Genomic DNA, 19,601 nt, shown 5'->3' with positions numbered 1-19,601 from the left:
GCCTTCCGACTCTAAAGTTTGCTCTATGCATTCCTCTGTGTCGTTTCATCAATGGCAACAGGGCAGGCGCGTACGCTGTAATTTTTTTCGAGGGGGGGGGGGCAACCTTAGGTCTCCTTCCTATGCAAATTAGGGGAAGGGTACCTTTATTATACAAATATGAATAATGCCCACCATTCACCATAAAGACACATAAGGCCTGTGAGATGCACCTCTCCTTTACATGGCAAACAAGGAACCACATCAAATGGACTCACGCTGGAAAGAACTGCAGGAAGAACTCTACCAAGAACAAGTAAACAAGTGAAAATGTAAATTAAAGATTTCTATAGTAGAATACATAGCAAGCATGGCACGTGAACCGCGCGGGGTTGTGTTGCTTAGCCAGCCAATCACAAAACAAACAAAATCATCGTCATGTGGCCTTTTCAACAATGCATCCTACTTGATAGATCCGGAGAGTCTGCTGTTCTTGAAGAGCCTTTTCATCGGCGGAAGCAGTGAGGTGTGCAACAGGCATGGACAAAGTGTATGGAGTCTGAGCATTTCACTCTTCAAAAGTCTGCGGTACAGTTCATTTCACTGCTGAACCCGTTTTACTCATGAAACTTCACTGCCAACTGCACTGAAACTTGAAAACAAATAGTTGCAGCAAAGCAAGCATTTTATAATTTTCAGTTCGAAAAGAATTCGACTTTCGCCATTATACTTTAATAAGGGAGGGAAAATGTATAAAATTTTGCGCTAATAATTTTATTTTTGTGGTCACCGCCTTATTTGCCTAACAGGAAAAGTTTGAAGTATGAATTGTATTTGCAGCCTCGCAGAGGAACAGTGGCTGGCGGTTATGAGGCCGTGGGCGGGGCTTCGCTGCATACTTAAGTTGCATCCGACTATAGTTTCGTTTTTTGAATTACCTCTAGAAGAATGATAGAGAAATATATATTTGCGGAACATATTTGCGGAACAATCACATTTTTTTTTTGATCCCTCGTATACTGCTCTACTAAGTGCCAAACTGACTCTTATTGTTATTTGGGAAGTTGTGTAACGATGCGTGGCCACCAGTCCCGTGCAACAGGATAGACCGCAGGACGCTGTGGTTCTGGACATGCTGCACCCACTGTGAAAGGTTAGAAAAAAGCCCACATAAGCACAGCAGAGAAGTGGCAACATTAGGCGGTTTGACTGATAACTGTACAAGCGTCATTCAAGACACACGGAATTCTTCCTCACTTCTGGCGGCGTTTACAGTAACGAACGGCACACGCGTTATCAGCATGATAGCATTGCCTGTTACTTTCCTGTCGGGAATGATAATGCGCATGCCGTTCGTTACTGGAAAGTACCGGACTCGCCGCGTTAAAGAAAGGAAATGCGGACAAGCAGATGACGATTATCGTTGTGTGGCAAGAGGGTGTAATTATGCCTAAGAGTGTATGCTAGCCACCATACCCTTAATATAAACATATCTTCTCTGTAAAAAAAAAAAAAAAGTTTAACACAGCGATTTTTGTCTGGCAACAAAAAAAAAGAAGAAGAAAGTTGCTTCCAAAGATTGTGCGCATCTATTAGCGGCGAGAATTAGGAGTGGCGCCCTCTCGCGAGTGACGTCACGGCCAAGACGCCGCTCGCTCCGGCTCGCTCGGCTGCCGCGCGCGCTCGTTCCCTTCGTGTATGCTTGAGGTATGGGTGGCTCGAGCCGTACGTATTGAAGAATACGTCGGCTTCTTTCAGCTGCCATACCTTAACCACAGTTTCCTCTTCAAAGGCGTGTGAGTCGAGAAACTTTGCGGCTTGGATATCGCAAGCTAAGTAGCGTTAAAGGGGTCTACTAGGTTTTGCAATGCATATATGCGCCGTGTGTATCGGTAAATTTTGACTAAAAAAAGAATATCTGCAAATTCAACGCGCGAAGTTGTGTATGATGCTTCGCTAAACACTTAACAATCATTTAGTATTTAGCTATGAGATAAGAAAAATTTGGTAATTGGCATCAACATGTTATCCGATGTTAGAAAGACACTGCCAAGCGAAGCTGTCATCACGATTCCTATTACTCTGGTGTGTTGTTCTTTTCAAATATGGCCATTCATTGTTGCGTAAAAAAATAGTTAGGCGTGCATTTCTTATGAAAAAGTTTGCTGCTACTTTCATCCCCCTCTGAAACAGGCCTCCAAAAAACGAATTGCTCATGGCTGCTAACACGACGGCGCGTCATGTAGAGTATTTACATAGTTAATTCACAAACACCATAGTAGCAATCACCTGAGAGATAAGTTTCGTTGTTAAGATCGAGAGCCACTCAATTGAAAGTGATGAAATGTTTCATAGTGGCCCTCAGTAGCCTTTATCGACAATATGGCACACCCCTGATCACGTAACGGTAGCAATCGACTGTCCGTATGGCGAGGCACGCTATGTTCGTGAAACCCATCAGTTCACTACAACTTCGAATTAAAACCATAAAGCATTTTTTTACAGCGCCAACTGGAATGGCTAAAGTATTCTCGAGCTACTACACCGCAGCTTAGATTGCCTACAAAAGGAAAATTCAAGCACCTTCTGTCTCACAATGTCTCGATCCAGCGTTATTTAATTATACAAACGGATAACAATTCGCTTCGTCGGTACATAAATTAAGGCTAAATTAAGTTTGCTCCAATCCAATCGCAAACATTCATAAAGAAAGCACCACAAGCCTTGCACATACTTTCACTTGATTTCTGACCCTCCACCGGGGGAATTTCGATATCTTGAATATGTCCCATACTACTAGTCATTGACGCTTCGACGTCTTTCTGGCTGCAGCTATGCGGTCCAGCAGGCATGCTTCACTAAAAAAATTGGGCCGAGCAGCCTGTGTCAGTTCGCCAAACAGATTCGTCATGTATATTCCTCAAGCAACAAGCACCAGTAAATTTCTCAAGTGAGTTTGATTTGATTTGATTTATTAATTTCCATTTACACACACACATGTACAGAGGAGTGGTAGATGGAGGTGGATGAGGGAAAAAAGCCGCACAGACGTGGCTTGAGGTAACCTCACCCCCTTAGGTACAATATGGCTGCATGGGGTAACACATCAAGCGCCATATAAATTACATTTATATAGTGGCCATAAAACATTGCAGTTATACAATATATGAAAGAACAGTAAAATATTTCCACAATAACAATGCAAAACACACTGTGGCATTGAAATAAATAAATGATATACACTAGGTAACATAGACAAAAAAAGAGGAACATAACATACATTATTAATCATTAGCAAACGCGCTCTAAAGAGGCGAGTTGAACGTGTAGCACGGAAAAGGGAATATATATTGGTACATTCCTATTTGTACTCTGTAAATAGCTGTAAGCCTTCATTAACTTTACTTCAAGTTTCCACCGCTTAAAAAAAAATAAACATGTGAAGAACCGCCTAATGTTGACAAGCAGGTAAAGAAGCAAGTGAGGCGTGTAGAATCTAAGCTCCAGTATTAGTTAAGTCCCCGTGCTACTGCCGAGCGTTTCTGTGAGGAAATGCAAAAATTCGATATTATGCTATGAACTACTCGTCGTGAGCAAACCTGTTTTAGCGGAATAAAATCAACGTGACTGCTGTAGAAGTCATATATAGCCAGCTTTGTGACATACTTGTTGCACCGCGGCAGGTATGGTATCATAACTGGATTCCTATAGGCTATGCTTTTGTGATTGTCTATCCGCGTATGAAAAACCCGCAATGGGCTGGTCTGCGTCGCTTCGGCTGGCACTGTAGCGTTGCCTTCGAGAGCTGCATTGTTGTCTAAGAACTTAGCTCTTTGAATAAATGTTCGCAAAGAAAGACGTCGTAAAAATATATTTGAGACGACCACCATAAGTATACAAGCAGAGAGAACGAGGGTGAACAAACGAAAACACCGCAGAAAGCGCCCGGACAACGCCCGAACTGTAGCAGACGACAGGCGCGAGTCCGTGCCCTGACGTCACGCGAGCGGCGCTCGCAGCGCCGCTCGTGTTCGTTCTCGGGGCTAATAGCCAAGCCGATCCATGCCTAAAGCTTCCCAAAATGGCCGATTGCATCGTCGAAGTCGTTAATACACTCTAATCGTTCACTTGATTTTTCGCTGCATTGGAAATGCAAGCGGTTAATTTCGCCGAATGAAATGTCTCGACGCTTTTCAGCGCCCGTCTCGTGCTTCTGAAAAGTGCTTGCGGTATTGGCGTGAACAGACAGGCAAGTGGACGTATTTATTCTACAGTTATTGAACAGTTACTTATCGATGCATCTTGAAGTTAGCCTAGAAGCTGTCGTTAAAAGTTCCGTCTTTCAGTAGACCTTGTGCAGCGTACTCTCAGCTCAATACGAAATTCTTGACTGCGTTCTCGAGTTTTGTTTAACGGCAATGAGAAGGAGTTAGATAATGCACAAAGGCAAGGTTTTGTCTGGTCTTGCAGGAGTCCCAGGTGCTTTTTGCGCCGCGTACACTGTCGCAATCGTTACACGTCTGAGGAACCAGACTGGCGGCGCATAGGTAAAGCCGGCTGCCAGTGCAAGCCGCAGTCCCCTACATTGTCGCTATAAAGAGGAAATTTGTACGTGTACTAAGGGTACGCAACGTTTCTTTGTTCAGTATAATTTGGCGGTGCCTCCAGCAGAGAAAATGTGGATCCCGTACTGCTCCTTCGGTTTGGGCTCGGCAATGCCTCCGCGTGGCGGGCGCGTTTAAGAGGAAGTTTTAGCTCGGGTGTTCCAATCTAAGTACATGTAAACGGAGTATTCGTTTTTCTCGGCAACCACTGCACCAAATTTGACGAGGTTTGTTACATTTAAAACAAAAGCTTAGAATCTAGAATTTCTGCTGGGTACACAAAAGATTTAAGCGAAACAATTGAAGCAGAGCGGGGCATGGTGCTTTCAGTGCCCAATTTTTTATAGAACATGTAGTTTTCCATTATAAAGGGGACTGTAATGCGATGTCTTGTAAGTAGGGGGTTGTCTTATATTCAGAGTCGACTTATGTTTCAATATGAACGGGAATGAAGTGTTACGCAGTTCTTTTAACGAAATTTACCTCTGCTGTTTAGTTTCCATATTGTGCGTAGAAGCAACAGTGCGTGCGCTTTCAGCTGCTCAGTTTATCTTCAATGCTGCTCTCAGTTTGTAGAGTTCATCACATGTGCATGTGCAACACATTGGCGAAGGCAATACGAACTGCATTTCTCGCTAGCTGGACAAGTTGGAATGGCAATGCACCTTGGAGAACAAGACTCGAATAGTGAAAGTCTGGTGGTAAGTCTGAAGTAATATATTTTCATTTATATTTGGTGTTAACTTTCCAGCGCAAACTTTCTATCCTATTGAAGAAACATTTAGCCCCCTGTTTGGCCTATTTTTTGAGGGCCTTATACATCAGGCCCCCTAGCAAGTTTTATAGCGTCCTCAATCACCTTGCCCCGGGGTTGCCCCGAAACCAGAATGATGCGCCTTGCACCGCTGTGGTGGCGCACTGCAAAGGGTCAACATCGAGGACAAAACTGCACCCATTGCAGGGTGCTTGCATGCAGCGCTATTTTGCCCCTGGCGCGCAAGACGTGCGCGAACACGCGCGCGCACACATTTTGTTGTTTGCAGGTGCTGAGCATCTGTGGCAAGCGCTCGAACCTTGTCAAACTGCGTGCTCTGACATACCTGGTTGCAAGCAAACACCAATGGATCTTATAATTAATCCTGACTACCCGTTCCTGACGACCCTTTCAACGAACCTGTCCACTTTCGGCCGCTCTTCACCACATTGTTTTTGGACGAGGTTGATAAGCATGCCGTCTTCGCTGTCAGAAGAACTTGAAAAAAAAGCTCATCGATTGCGGCAATTAGCAGCGCTTCCTTTCTCATTGCCGACATCTCCACTGGCTAACTCCGTTGCAACCGCAGCTATCGGGCCAGAGCATCCACGGTTCTGAAGTCGGCAGTGCGCGCGCGCGTCCCGCAGTGCTTGCTGGGGATTGCACCCTGGCGCACCGCCGATTTTCTCGGTGTGAGACGGGGCAATGGAAAACCGCTCCAACAGGGTGTGCTTCCGGTGATCGAGGATGAAAGTGCGCACCAAGGCGCCCCGGTGCGGGTGATCGAGGACGCTATTACTTTACACTGCAATTTAAAGCTTCTTGAGACCCGAATACAGCCATGGGACATAATTACTTTTCAAGCTGGTTATTATTGCCTCCAGGCATGTTTCAAACATGAAAGATGTTTTTTTAATAACATAGTTTTAAATAACTGGCACCTTTTTTAAATATCACAGTCATACGTAGACAGGCTAAGAGCTGCATCTCCAAGTAAACATCTCATGCTCGCTATGGTAAAAACTGCATTTCATTGCCTGAACGCAGAGGTGAAGATGGAGTTATGTGTAGTAGACTGTTACTTGGCTGCTGCATCCTGGATTTTCATGCATTAATGAGGAATTCAAAACATACTTCAAGGTTGCTTCCTGCTGTTTGTGACAATGCAGAGGTCTACATCAATTTAGTGTGAAATTTCTTGAAAGTAGATGAGAAGAATATGAGTGAACCACTTTCGACAGTTCCGCATGCATTAGACTTCATATCCACGATGAATGTTTGGAGTAACGACTTCAGACTTCTGGCATTTCTTTATCGAAATAATCTTTTAAACTGGTTTGTTATTAGAGGAGACAGCAGAAATTGAATGCCCTCTTACCACACCACCATGAGGTGAGCGTGACTGCCAACAGAGAGACACTCTCCCTCTGCCTTGAGTAGCCTCCGCAAGCGACGTTCCTTCCTCACCTTGTCACATACTTGAGCCGAAGAACCACATCGGGTTCACGTGACTAGCACCACCCGCTTTTTTTTTCTTATCCAGTTTTGTTGCGTGGCACATTTTCCACCGTGGCATTGCGCATCCTGAATTGGGCGATTTACCGAAGTAATGCATCATGGCGAGCGACACTTTTAAGACTGTGTTTTGCATTGCACTGTTTGTTTGTGTTGCCTTGACTCTGGCTGGGTGTGGCGCTTTCTCAAGAGGGAGGAAAGTGGTGTTTCATTTGAAGTTTCAGCTGTCTGTATGACATGCACAGATTTGTCATGAATACCTGTGTCATGTGCTGTAAGGCTGTAAACTTAAGAACAGCATTAAATACATTCTCTTAGTGGTGAATGCAACGCATACTTATCTTTTGCGCACAAAGAAAATGTGAACAGTGTACAGTGCTCCCACTTCTGCGTCAGTCTGATAAAAAGGTCAACAAAGAGTGATACTGCACTAAATCAAGTATCTTGAAATTGGGAGACATACTAGGGATGCTTCTGCAGCAGACATGATTGGCCAGAAAGGTTAACAATGTACAGCTGCTTGCAGTGACCAAATGCACAGCACCATCAGTTTTGTGCCATGCTATAGTTCTATCAAAACCGCCTAAATTCTTGCAGCTTTTTAGGAAAGGATTAGTGGCACATAACAGTGTGCCTATTTTTCCTGTTTTTTGAATGTATATTTTGCTCCCACGTAGCTGATGTGACTCAAAGGTTTATAGTCCTGAAAGCTTGTTTGCTTTGTTATGAATGTTACCAAAAACTTACGTGTACAAGCTTACCCCTGCCCACACTAACGCAGACCCAGTGAGTTTATTTAGTATGGAAAGCTAAAACAATGTAGTGACTGCACTATTGTTATGAATCTGTTGTAATGATAGATGTTGCTGATTTTATGGAGTGCTTGTTTTCATCACTCAGGATATCACCCAAAATGCTAGGAGGCAAAAAAAAAAAAGATGTATATATTGTTCACAAGATATGGTTGAGTAGAGACTGGGTGGTGGCAACCGATTGAGGGAACGAGCTCGCCTGCGGATCTTGCGACAACAAGAGGTTCAAGTAGATTTTATCGCATTAAAGTGCAACAAGTGACTAGAAAAAAAAAAGCCTGGGCATGTCATCAAAAGATACCGTTGGGAACAAAAGTCTATGGATCTACACGCACCATGAAATACCCAAATTTCTTTTATTACTTCCCGTGTTGGCATACACTGGTCCACAGTAAAGTTGCAAAATGGGGCGGGCCCTCCATTTCATTCCTACTTGACAAAGTTGAGATTTCTTAATTCCACTCTTTTTAACTCCCCAGAATGCCAAGAGTTGTACTATTTCTCCAACTTTAAATGAAATTCTTACTATAGTTGTTTACTAGTTGTGCCTTTGAACAAAAAACTTATTTTTGAAGTTCTAACAACATTGCAGATAATGTTATGCTTCTTTAACGAGAACATATTTGCTTTGTGACCTTTCATTTTTGCAGTGCGTTGCGAGCTGTATAATCTCTCATATCTACTCTTGACAGTACATGCATGTTACCTGCGCAAGTGTAATTTATGAATAAATAATGTGATTGCAGAATATATTCAGTAATGTTAATCTATAATGGCATCAATTGGGCAGATGTAGTTGGAATGGAACTGGCACAGTCCTGTAGTGCTAAACCTTCACTAGTATAAGACTGCAAAACAGGTATCTTTGCCAATTACTCTAAATTAGACTAGGCCAAATTTTTTTACATTTATAAGTTTTTACTGAATACTGGCTCTTTCAGTATCTACCTATAGGTCACTATCTCTGCCGTGGTACTTACCAACAAAATGGTATTCTACTTATTGTGAAATTCTGAAGTCCTGGAGACTGTTCCAATGAGGAGCTTTAATTGCACTTAAACACTAACCTTTAGTTGCCAAGAATGATTCTATTTAGCAAGAGCATGCTTGACTATGACACAAGGATGGAGGCCAAAAAAGTTACTGCCCTTCCACTGCTGTGAAGCGGGGTGCAAGCGAAGCTTGGGATCTGAGGCTCTTTGTAACGCCTCACGGCGAGGGCGGCACGTCAACGTCGACCCCATCTAGAATGAGTTCCCGGTGGCATCAATCAAACACTGCCTGTTCTTTGGCCAAACGCACAACACGTGGCCTGCTCCCACTGCCATTCCTTCAATGCAGCCTGCTCTTTGGCAGAACAGACCAAACGCGGCCTCCCCATCTGACTGCTGGGCCTGAACTGGTGTGGGAAACTGCGGGTGTCGGGCGAGCAAACACGCGAACACACCCTTTCCCTCCTCCGGAAGAAGGGGATGCCCGTGATTGGCTCATGCCTTGCGCTGCTTCTACTTACCCATCTTAAAGGCAGCGTTTGATGAACTGACAGTGGCTGAATCTGTTAGCGTGGTGGTCTCGCGATCCGGAGGTCGGTGGTTCGAATCCGCAGCCTGATAAGCAATTTCTATTTTTGCGCAGCTTGGGTTTTTTCGCACGGTAACACCGACACCAGTGAGGCAATACAAGCTTCTGTTAAAAAGGTCGCAAATGGTTGCATCTTATGCCCGTTCCTGTTGACGTGGACATTCAGTGTTATTTTTCACTGTCAGAAGTATCCTTGAAGAAGGGGGGGGGGGGTCAACAAAGTATCGGCACTAAAGAAGCAACGTCGACGTACATGGTAGTTGAAATAAATCGATGATTAAATGTTGATTATGCTGTCATGTACGACGCACAAATTGTTAGATGGATCTGGCGAGCTTCAAGCTCACGTGTCAGCACTCTCATTGGCCTGTTGAGCATGTTGAGCCGACGCCGCTACGACAATGGGACGCTCACCGCTTCTGTTGTAACAGTTCCTCCTGCTCGGGCTGACCTGCCGGCCTCCCGTCATTCTGGAACTTGGCTCCGTGGGTGTGTCACGTACCTTGGACGCGCATGCGTGGTCCCCTTGGCCGAGCCCTGTCAACAATGGTATCGTCGATCTACCGCAGAACGAGGGAGCGCCTACGTGGCATGCGGCACCAGCTTTGGCGGATGACGGAATCATCACCTGGCAACGCGGGCAATGCACCAGCATGAACATCGGATCCGGCGCGCAATATAAAAGCCCGCCACAACTGCTCTCTGCTGGGCACGACGCCGCTACGACAATGGGACGCTCCCCGCTTCTGTTGTTACAGGTTAGTTACCTGGACAATACCAGTGGCTATAAGTGCAATAATCGCTGTCTAATAGCGGTGTCGTGCCTGATTGAGCTCTATGACAGTGTCAAACGCGCACTCTGCTGCTTTGTGCGACTTGTTGCGGTTGATGCTGTCTGGGGATGTCGAACTTAATCCTGGACCTGAAGATTCTGTTTTAGACATTGTACGCAGGATAGCAGCAGGCCAAACTGCAATTTTGGTGGAGCTTAAGGGGATAAAAGAGAAGCAGGACGCCACAGACGTTGAGGTGAAATGCCTTAAGGACAGAGTCGCCACTCTCAAGTCCACCCTTAGCCTACGTGAAACCTTTGGGACAGACATACCTGACGGCATCCAGTCATTTTCACACCAGTTAAAAACCATAGCTTCAAGGTGCGAGGACGCCGAAAACAGACTACGTAGATCAAATTTACTGTTTTTTGGCATCAGCGATGAGTCCGGTGAAGATTGGACGACTTCAGAGCAAAACGTCGTCAAACTCTGCACTGAAAGGCTGGGGCTTACTTTATCAAGCGACCAGTTTGAACGAGTGCACAGAATTGGTCGATTCGCTCATGACAAATGCAGGCCAATAATCGCTAAGCTGGTCACATTTAAAGACAAACAGAATATTTTGGCTTCTGCAAGGAAGCTAAAAGGCTCCCGCTGATCTGTCCGCGAGGATTTCGCGCCAAGCACTCGCTTAGCAAGAAAAAAGCTGTTAGAATATGCAAGAGCACAGGACAAACCCCGCAAACTTTCACTTGACAAGATGCGCATTAACAACAAGGAATACATGTACGATGTTGATAGAGACACCGTCGTATTATGTAACAGATAGCTAAAGAAATCTACGGGGGCGCAGGTCCCTAAACTTCCCTCTTCTACTGAATCATCTCGTTTGCTCACAATATCGTACACTAACATACGCAGCATACTAAATAAGCGCGATATATTTTGTTCCTTTATAGAAGATAGCAAACCCGACGTTCTAGCTCTAACAGAAACATGGCTACACCACGATGTTTCAGATAGTGAAATTTTTGTAGAAAGTGACATATTCAGCATTTATCGGCATGACCACAATGATAAAAAGGGCGGTGGTGTCTTACTTGCAATATATAAAAGGATTTCTTCTTATGAAGTTGACACCTCATCATCACTTGAGATTATCTGGGCTACCTGTGAAACCATTTGTGGAAACATATTAGTTGGTGTCTGTTACCGCCCACCTGAAGTGTCCCTTCCATTTGTTGATAAACTACGCGAAAGCATTGTCACTGCCATGCAGAAATGTTCAACTACCGTATTTACTCGCATAATGATCGCACTCGCGTAATGATCGCACCCCTAAAATTTGTCGTCAAAATTCGATTTTTTTTATTTCCCGCGTAATGATCGCACCCCGAACTTGCCGCAGCGATATGTCGTGTGCTAAGTCTAGCGAATAATGATCGCGCTTACCACCTGTCGAATGCTACGCGAACGACTCTTCAAGACAAGCCAAGCGGCCTGCACGCACTAAACATTCTTAAGTAGATGCCTCATTTCATTACTTTCATCACTTTCCGCACTTCCATGACAAAATGAGGTACAACCAAACTTGCCTTTATTATGGGTTGGCTTTATAATGGCTGATGTCAACAAAAACAATAAAGGCGCATTTCGATTCTTTTCATCTGCTTTTGCACTCGTGAGCACGCAACAAATCGCGCGCGGCAATGATAGTAGCCACGTTTACTCTGATACGTTAAAAGTGTACCCTATTCATACGCCGACGCTTGTAACACAGCTAAGATATTCGCCCACCATTAGCGGAAAGTAGTGAAGACAGATGCCGCAGTTTCCGCAGCATGCCCGTCATGTGTTTCTGTCACTGGCAGCTAAGCGCGCCCACCTATTTCTGTCCCCTCAAAGTGGACATGGCTACGTTATTGCCGCAAACTTGCCGATATTAACGATATTATTCATCACTAATACGGAAGAAACTGTTTCAATGCACGTAATGTACTCACGAGAAGAAAAAAAAAAATCGCGTTCGGCTCGCTCCGCTAGCCGCCATTTTTGTTTTGGTGTCCCGCACCCGCAATCTCGCATCCCGCGGCAAACGCGGACGAAAAAAAAAAATTTTTTTTCCCGGGAAATTTAACCCGCGTAATGATCGCACCCCTGAATTTGCTTCAATTTTTCTGACAAAAAAAGTGCGATCATTATGCGAGTAAATATGGTAGTTATGTTTATCTGCTTGGCGATTTCAATTTTCCCCAAATCAATTGGCCATGCTTGTCATCGTCGTGCAAGCACGCAACCGATTTCATTGAATTAACCTTGGACTTAAATCTTTCTCAGGTAATCAATCAACCCACCCATGACAATAACCTCTTAGATTTGGCACTAACTACCGCACCTGAAACCGTGTGTCCTGTGTTAATTTCTGACGGTTTCAGTGACCATAAGCTGCTTCAGCTGACGCTCCGAATTCCCATGTTATTCACTGGGTTTCAACATAAAAAAATTCGGGATTACAACAAAGCTAACTACATTTTCATCAACAGTGACTCATTCTTTCCGTCTTTTTCCCAACGTTCCGTTAACGAAAACTGGATACTTTACAAAGACAAATATATTCCGTACGTTTCGGCAGCGAACGACAAATCTAAACCATGGTTCAATAAAAAACTTCGAACACTACGTAATAAAAAAAAAAACGTCTGTACCGCAATGCTATAAATCGGGAGAGTCCTCATGGAGCAAGTACAAAAATTTCCTTAGCGAGTACACTTTAGCCTTACGCACTTCTAAAGACAAGTACTTCGCTCACGACTTACCTTCTCTCCTGAAGACTAATCCGCAAAAATTTTGGCAACCGTTAATACCCGGTCACACTTCTGGTATTTCTCTGCTAGACGACAAACAACCACCTCTTTCAGACGGGGAATGTTCATCACTATTTAATGCATATTTTTCTTTTGTTTTTACAAGGGAAGACCATTCCGATATTCCAGTGGTTCCGGATTACGATTACCCATTTATGGCACCTATAAATATCTCAACTGAAGGCATTGTTAGCCTCATTAACGGACTTAAAACCACATCTGCTTGTGGTATTGACAATATTAACACTAAGCTATTAAAAAACACAGTATCTACTTCAAGTGTCATCCTATATCATATCTTTAAGCAGTCCTTGTCGTCTGGTGTCTTGCCCGTTGAGTAGAAGATTGCGAAGGTTTCCCCGTTTTTAAAACTGGAGATAGACATAGGCCTGAAAACTATCACCCAATATCGCTAACATCTGTGTCATGCAAACTATTTGAACACATAATCGCCTCGCACATTTACACGCACCTAGAAAAAAATAACTTTTTCTTTCAGAAACAGCATGGCTTCAGGAAAGGTCTATCTTGTGAAACACAGTTACTAGAATTTACCACCGATCTACATAGCAGTATGAACAACAGTCAACAAATAGACGCCATTTTCCTGGACTTTTCAAAAGCATTTGATCGCGTTGCCCATTGCTGGCTCATTTCTAAAATATCTCATCTAGGTATCGACTCACTAACCCTTTCTTGGCTTAGAAACTTTTTCTCCTTCTCCTGTCACTGAGGTCACGTCTGGTGTACCACAGGGGAGTGTGTTAGGGCCTCTGCTTTTCCTAATATTTATTAACGACCTACCTTCAAACATTTCCTCCGGCATACGACTGTTCGCCGACGATTGCGTTGTTTACCGACAAATTAATTCTATTAACCATCATACTGCCTTGCAGCATGACCTTCACATTATTACCGACTGGTGTAATATATGGAAAATGTCTCTTAACCCTTACAAATGTAATAATATATCGTTCTCACGCAAGCGCACTAGCTCCATATTCACATACACCATAAATAACACGAACCTGTCACGTACCACTACTTACAAATACCTTGTGTAAACCTCACTAGTAACCTTTCTTGGTCTCCGCATATCACTACAATTTGCGCAACTGCATCTAAAACCTTTGGCTTTCTGAGGCGCAACTTGCAAAATTCATCTGCTGACGTGCGTAAATTAGCATACCTAACATTTGTACGCCCGCAATTAGAATTTGCATCAGCTGTATGGTCACCACACCAAGAATATTCAATAACCATGCTGGAACGCATCCAGAACAGAGCTGCCCGACATATAACTCGGAATTTTGATCGAAAGTCAAGTATAACGCAGATCAAGCTCAATATTTCTTTACAGCCCCTAGACATCCGCCGGAAGATTGCTTTGCTCTGTCTATTTCACAAATATGTTCATTCCGTTAAGCCATGCATATTACCCCTCGAAACCCCCGTCCGTACGTCCTCAAGATTACATAATCATTTTAGCTTCTAGCGCATTTTCGGTAAAACCACTGCTTTCAATTTATCTGCTGTACCTCGTGGCATATCCCACTGGAATGGTCTTCCCAATGATATCGTCACGATAACTGATCGTAAAATATTTCGTGAACGCCTGTGCGTGCTTTTTACATAATCTCCTTCCTTTTATATATCTGCTATGCTTGATCATGCTGTGCTTTGTTTTGTTTTTAGTTCAGCCACTGTACAGTTGTCTTAGGTTTATTTTTGAGTTGTTTCCATTGTACTTAACAGTTCTTTGTTACATTGCCCCCCTTACTCAATACCCGACAGGGCCTGTAAGGTGTTTTCTAAATAAATAAATAAATAAATAAAAAAATGTGCAGCGTCGGTAAGATTAGCATTTCCTCTCTTCATGGTGGATCTACACGACGGACGGCGCATCACGTGACTACGCGTCACGAATTTGTGCCGTCCGCGCGTCATCCGCGACCCCCACGGACAACAAATGCCGTGCTATTTTTCGCATCCGGATTTTGGGAGTCGAATGCTGCGGATTTAGCCTAGCATGCTCTACAGTCTGGCAACAAGCGCGGCTTTGGGATCTTTCTGAAACAGCTTCATCGCTGCTGACACCATTCGTGTCTGTTCGCGAGCGTGCGATTCGCACAAGAGCGACTGAAATGAACCTGAGTGGATGAGGTAACTTTGTTCTTACATCTCGTGGAGCAGTTCGCCGCGTTGTGGGACATGGCTCTCACTGATTACGCGGACACGAGAGCGTAACAAGACCTCTTTCGATGAAACAAGCACTCGTCATCATCCAATTCGGACAAAACGACAGCCATTGCGGCCAACCGTTGTTTCCTTTCGATTGCCATTTTCATTCAGAGTGAAAAACACGTATGACAAAGTCTTTGTTACACCGATGGCGCCATCTAGAGTGAGTAGAAACAAGCAATCATAATAACTTACGTCCACTGAGATCCACCCGGGCCGCCACAACATCGTCGAGGCCATGTTCAGCCATACAGCCACTCTAAGCCTACACGCAGAGAATCTGAGTATCTCTTTCGGAAACGGTGCCCACTCATCACGAATAGATTGCTGTCGAAGCTTCTGGGCACAAATATAAACCAAATACAAGCCTCAGTTTGAAAATTACGGGTCACACAGTGGACGACGACGACTTGACAGGTTCGAGGCGGACGGCAGTCGCTTCGGGTGGTGTCGCCATGTTTATTTTTCCGGCGCGGTCGTCTGCTCAGTCCGTCCGTCGTCTGGATGGGCTTCGCAGCCAGACGGGCGGCGGATTAAGCGTCCGCGGCACAGATTTGCACGGAGCCGTCCGGCGTGTGGATACACCATCAGCGTTGACTGCTGCATTGTGGCGTGGTGGAGCACTGCCATTACGAATCCCCTCACAAACTATGAGCTACCAAGCTGCACTAAGACCAGTGCACCAGTTTCAAGGATTACAGCACGCATGCATGCGCACTCAGATGTGCATACATACAAATTGTTGATTACGTCTCTCATTGTACTGTTACACTAAGGTACGTTTTAATACTGGATAAAATTGCTGCTTACTTTGCACATCACATAGCAGTAATTATAAAAAATTCAGCATGTGCATATTATAGCCGGCTATAAAAAAAAAATTTACGGGGCTCCTTCCAACACATCATGCTATGTTTCGCAAGCTGTTCCAACAATTAAATAGATGATTACACAATGGTGGCCGCTTTTCATAAGTTAGCTTCGCTGGAATACATCCGTGTTAGTGGCAAAGCATACGAATTTGGTTTCGTGTCTTGGTGAACTGTGCAAGCTATTTCCGGCCCAAATTTCTTTTTAAAGAGTTGCACGCATTCACCATCATCATCATCCTACCTTAAAGTTCAATGCAGAACGAAGGAGCCTCCCTGCAATTATCATTGTCTTGCACTAGCTGATGCGAACTTGTGCTTTCAAATTTCATCATCTCACCTAGTTTTCTGTCATCCTTGGCGAAACTTCCCTTCCCTTGGCGCCCATTCTGCAACTCTAATGGTCCTCTGGTTATCTACCCTATTCATTACATGGCCTGCCCAGCTTCATTTTTTCCTCTTAATGTCTACTAGAATATCGACCATCCCTATTTGCTCTCTGATTCAGACCGCATTTATCATTGCATTGCTCTTTGTACGGTCCTTAACGTGTTCTCGAGATTCTTCGTTAACCTCCAGGCTTATGTGCCATACTGCATGCTTAGAAGAACAATGTATCCAAGTTGACATTTTCAAATTCCCCGATTTTTTTCAGGTTTTCACCAAGTTTCACGTCAAGATGGGCTGACACCATGTCACCTGATGCTGTCACTCTCTGGTAAGCATGTTAAAAAAATAAAAACAATGCAGTTTGAACAGTAAGGAGTAGTGTTTATTTTATTCAAAATAGAAAACTGAAACAAGGGGTTTGTAAAATGCACAGCTACTAAAATATCTTCCAAAGAAACTCGGTGCCCTTTAATCTGTGAAGGCTGACCAGCGGAGCTGCGTATGTGGGCCCCTTAATGGTGAACTGCACTTCTGCCGCGGGTCAGCCTGGTATTGCACTACCTATGGGATTGGCCCATGTGTGGGGAGTGCTTAAAGCCTGCTTCATATCCGCTGCAGGTTGGACTGGCATTTCATGACCTTCGGGATTAGCCCACATATGGGGAGTGCTTAATGCTTGCTTTACTTCTGCCTCGGGTTGGCATGGTATTGCACTTTCTTCGGGATCGGCCCATCGTATGAAAAATTGTTGGTCTATGCGCGGATGCGATCTGCCAGATCTTAGCAATAGACAGCTTCACTGTAAAAAAAAAGTGGTCTAGCTCACAGCAAATAGTCAAACATTTTAAAATGCGAATAAAAAGAGATGCATACAAAAGCAAATAGAGCTACCGTATTTACTCGCATAATGATCGCACTCGCGTAATGATCGCACCCCTAAAATTTGTCGTCAAAATTCGATTTTTTTTATTTCCCGCGTAATGATCGCACCCCGAACTTGCCGCAGCGATATGTCGTGTGCTAAGTCTAGCGAATAATGATCGCGCTTACCACCTGTCGAATGCTACGCGAACGACTCTTCAAGACTAGCCAAGCGGCCTGCACGCACTAAACATTCTTAAGTAGATGCCTCATTTCATTACTTTCATCACTTTCCGCACTTCCATGACAAAATTAGGTACAACCAAACTTGCCTTTATTATGGGTTGGCTTTATAATGGCTGATGTCAACAAAAATAAAGGCGCATTTCGATTCTTTTCATCTGCTTTTGCACTCGTGAGCACGCAACAAATCGCGCGCGGCAATGATAGTAGCCACGTTTACTCTGATACGTTAAAAGTGTACCCTATTCATACGCCGACGCTTGTAACACAGCTAAGATATTCGCCCACCCTTAGCGGAAAGTAGTGAAGACAGATGCCGCAGTTTCCGCAGCATGCCCGTCATGTGTTTCTGTCACTGGCAGCTAAGCGCGCCCACCTATTTCTGTCCCCTCAAAGTGGACATGGCTACGTTATTGCCGCAAACTTGCCGATATTCACTAATACGGAAGAAACTGTTTCAATGCACGTAATGTACTCACGAGAAGAAAAAAAAAAATCGCGTTCGGCGCGTTCGGCTCGCTCCGCTAGCCGCCATTTTTGTTTTGGTGTCCCGCACCCGCAATCTCGCATCCCGCAGCAAACGCGGACGAAAAAAAAAATTTTTTTTTTCCCCGGGAAATTTAACCCGCGTAATGATCGCACCCCTGAATTTGCTTCAATTTTTCTGACAAAAAAAGTGCGATCATTATGCGAGTAAATACGGTATTTGTATCAACTGATAGCAAGCTCATTGGTATTATGCCCGAACTTTGTCACATATCAGATTCTCCAAGCAACTGGAAAGTCAACCTCAACTGTCCTGAGATACTCTCAGACTGCGCATAATGCTTCAGTGTTGCATTTCACTGCTTTAAGGGGTTTATTTTGGTGTGGATGTGGGTAACCTGCATCTTAGTGTAAGCCAACACTTTGCTTTTTGAGCTCAAGCTCCTTCAAAGAGGCGGCGGCACAGTTCCTTTCCCAGTCATTCCTCAATGCAATGGTCCTTCCTATTCTTGTCCTCGTTCCGCTGCGTGTTCGCCCCATGGACCATTTGAAGCATCCTTTTGGTCAGTTGTACAGTCCGATTTTTCAGAGTCCCTAAGGGCCGCTACAATGTCAAAAAAAAATGAATGCATGTCTTTTACTGCCCTTAAGGGCCCAAATCTCCACAGGCACGTCCAAAAAAGCTCTGGTCTGCCAGTACACTGATTAAGAGTGTCTCAAGAGTGTCTTGCTTCACTCTTGAGCAGCACTTACTGACTGCACAGTAATAACAAGCTCCACCAAAGGGCTAGATTACTTCTGTACTACTCCAAGTGTTCCAAAAAAACTTTTGGAACACGAAGTAGAAAAAAAAATTCTGCTCCTAAACTGCTCCAGAATGACAACTTTGTGCTTGAAATCCTAAACTGTCTTGACCACCACCACTGAGGGGTTAATCTTCAACATCACTTACGTATGTAAGATAAAATCTTAAGTAACACTTACTGGTTGTCTAAACATTTTGAAATGGTTTCACAGGTTCTAATTTAACACTTCTTATATGCACTTTTTAAAACATAACAGTGAATAACGATTTTGGTATTAATTTCGGTAACATATTTCAGTATTCTGCAGTTGATTTGGAGGATTATGCGTCATCACTGGTCTGCAATTATGGAAGTTTAGAGATAAAAAAGTGGGGGCAAGAATGCCGACGTTTTACACATTGTCGTTGTACAGAACAAAACCTATGCAACTTGCTATAAAACTTGTTTATATAGTATTTGAAATTACCCTAAGAGAGTATGTAAACAGCTGGGGTTTCATAGTTCTAGGTTCTTATGTTTTCGACTAGCACCTCCCTTTAAATGGCAGTAAAAGGCATGCATTAATTTTTTTTTTTTGGACTGCCTGATTTTCTAAATGTTTTGTTTTTGCAGTCCTCAGGGAACCACCCCTTGCCGCCAAGAAAAAGCACCTTTGACTGTAGCAGTAATCAGTGATTCGCCTAATTGGCAAACAGTTCAGTATGCCAAACAGCCTCGAGACAGCTGTACCTCTGACAGAAGGCACTAATACACAGTGCAATACACTGTTTCTGCACCCTAGACTGTGGGATTCTCATCCCGTACTCTTGGGTCAAAGGAACGA

At 44.0% G+C, this 19,601-nt stretch overlaps 1 protein-coding gene across 18 annotated transcripts in view; it reads left to right on the top strand.

Moving 5' to 3' along the window:
• The window catches only part of LOC139056349 (uncharacterized), a 52,399-nt gene that overhangs the window by 18,627 nt on the left and 14,171 nt on the right, over positions 1-19,601 (top strand). For 10 of the 18 annotated variants that reach the window (XR_011512300.1, XR_011512301.1, XR_011512306.1 and 7 more), the window contains 2 exons: positions 9,677-10,003; positions 16,648-16,750. Coding sequence is in view for 6 of the 18 variants with exons in the window: in XM_070534514.1 (XP_070390615.1) it covers positions 9,677-10,003; positions 16,648-16,680 (360 nt within the window). In the remaining 12 variants the exon portion in view is untranslated. The other 8 variants (XM_070534518.1, XM_070534519.1, XR_011512299.1 and 5 more) reach the window with 7 other exon arrangements.

This window comes from Dermacentor albipictus, chromosome 2 (genome assembly GCF_038994185.2).
Source record: "Dermacentor albipictus isolate Rhodes 1998 colony chromosome 2, USDA_Dalb.pri_finalv2, whole genome shotgun sequence".
Classification (NCBI taxonomy): Eukaryota; Metazoa; Arthropoda; class Arachnida; order Ixodida; family Ixodidae; genus Dermacentor; species Dermacentor albipictus.
Note: the sequence above shows the minus strand (reverse complement) of the source record. Positions and strands in the feature narration are given on the sequence as shown.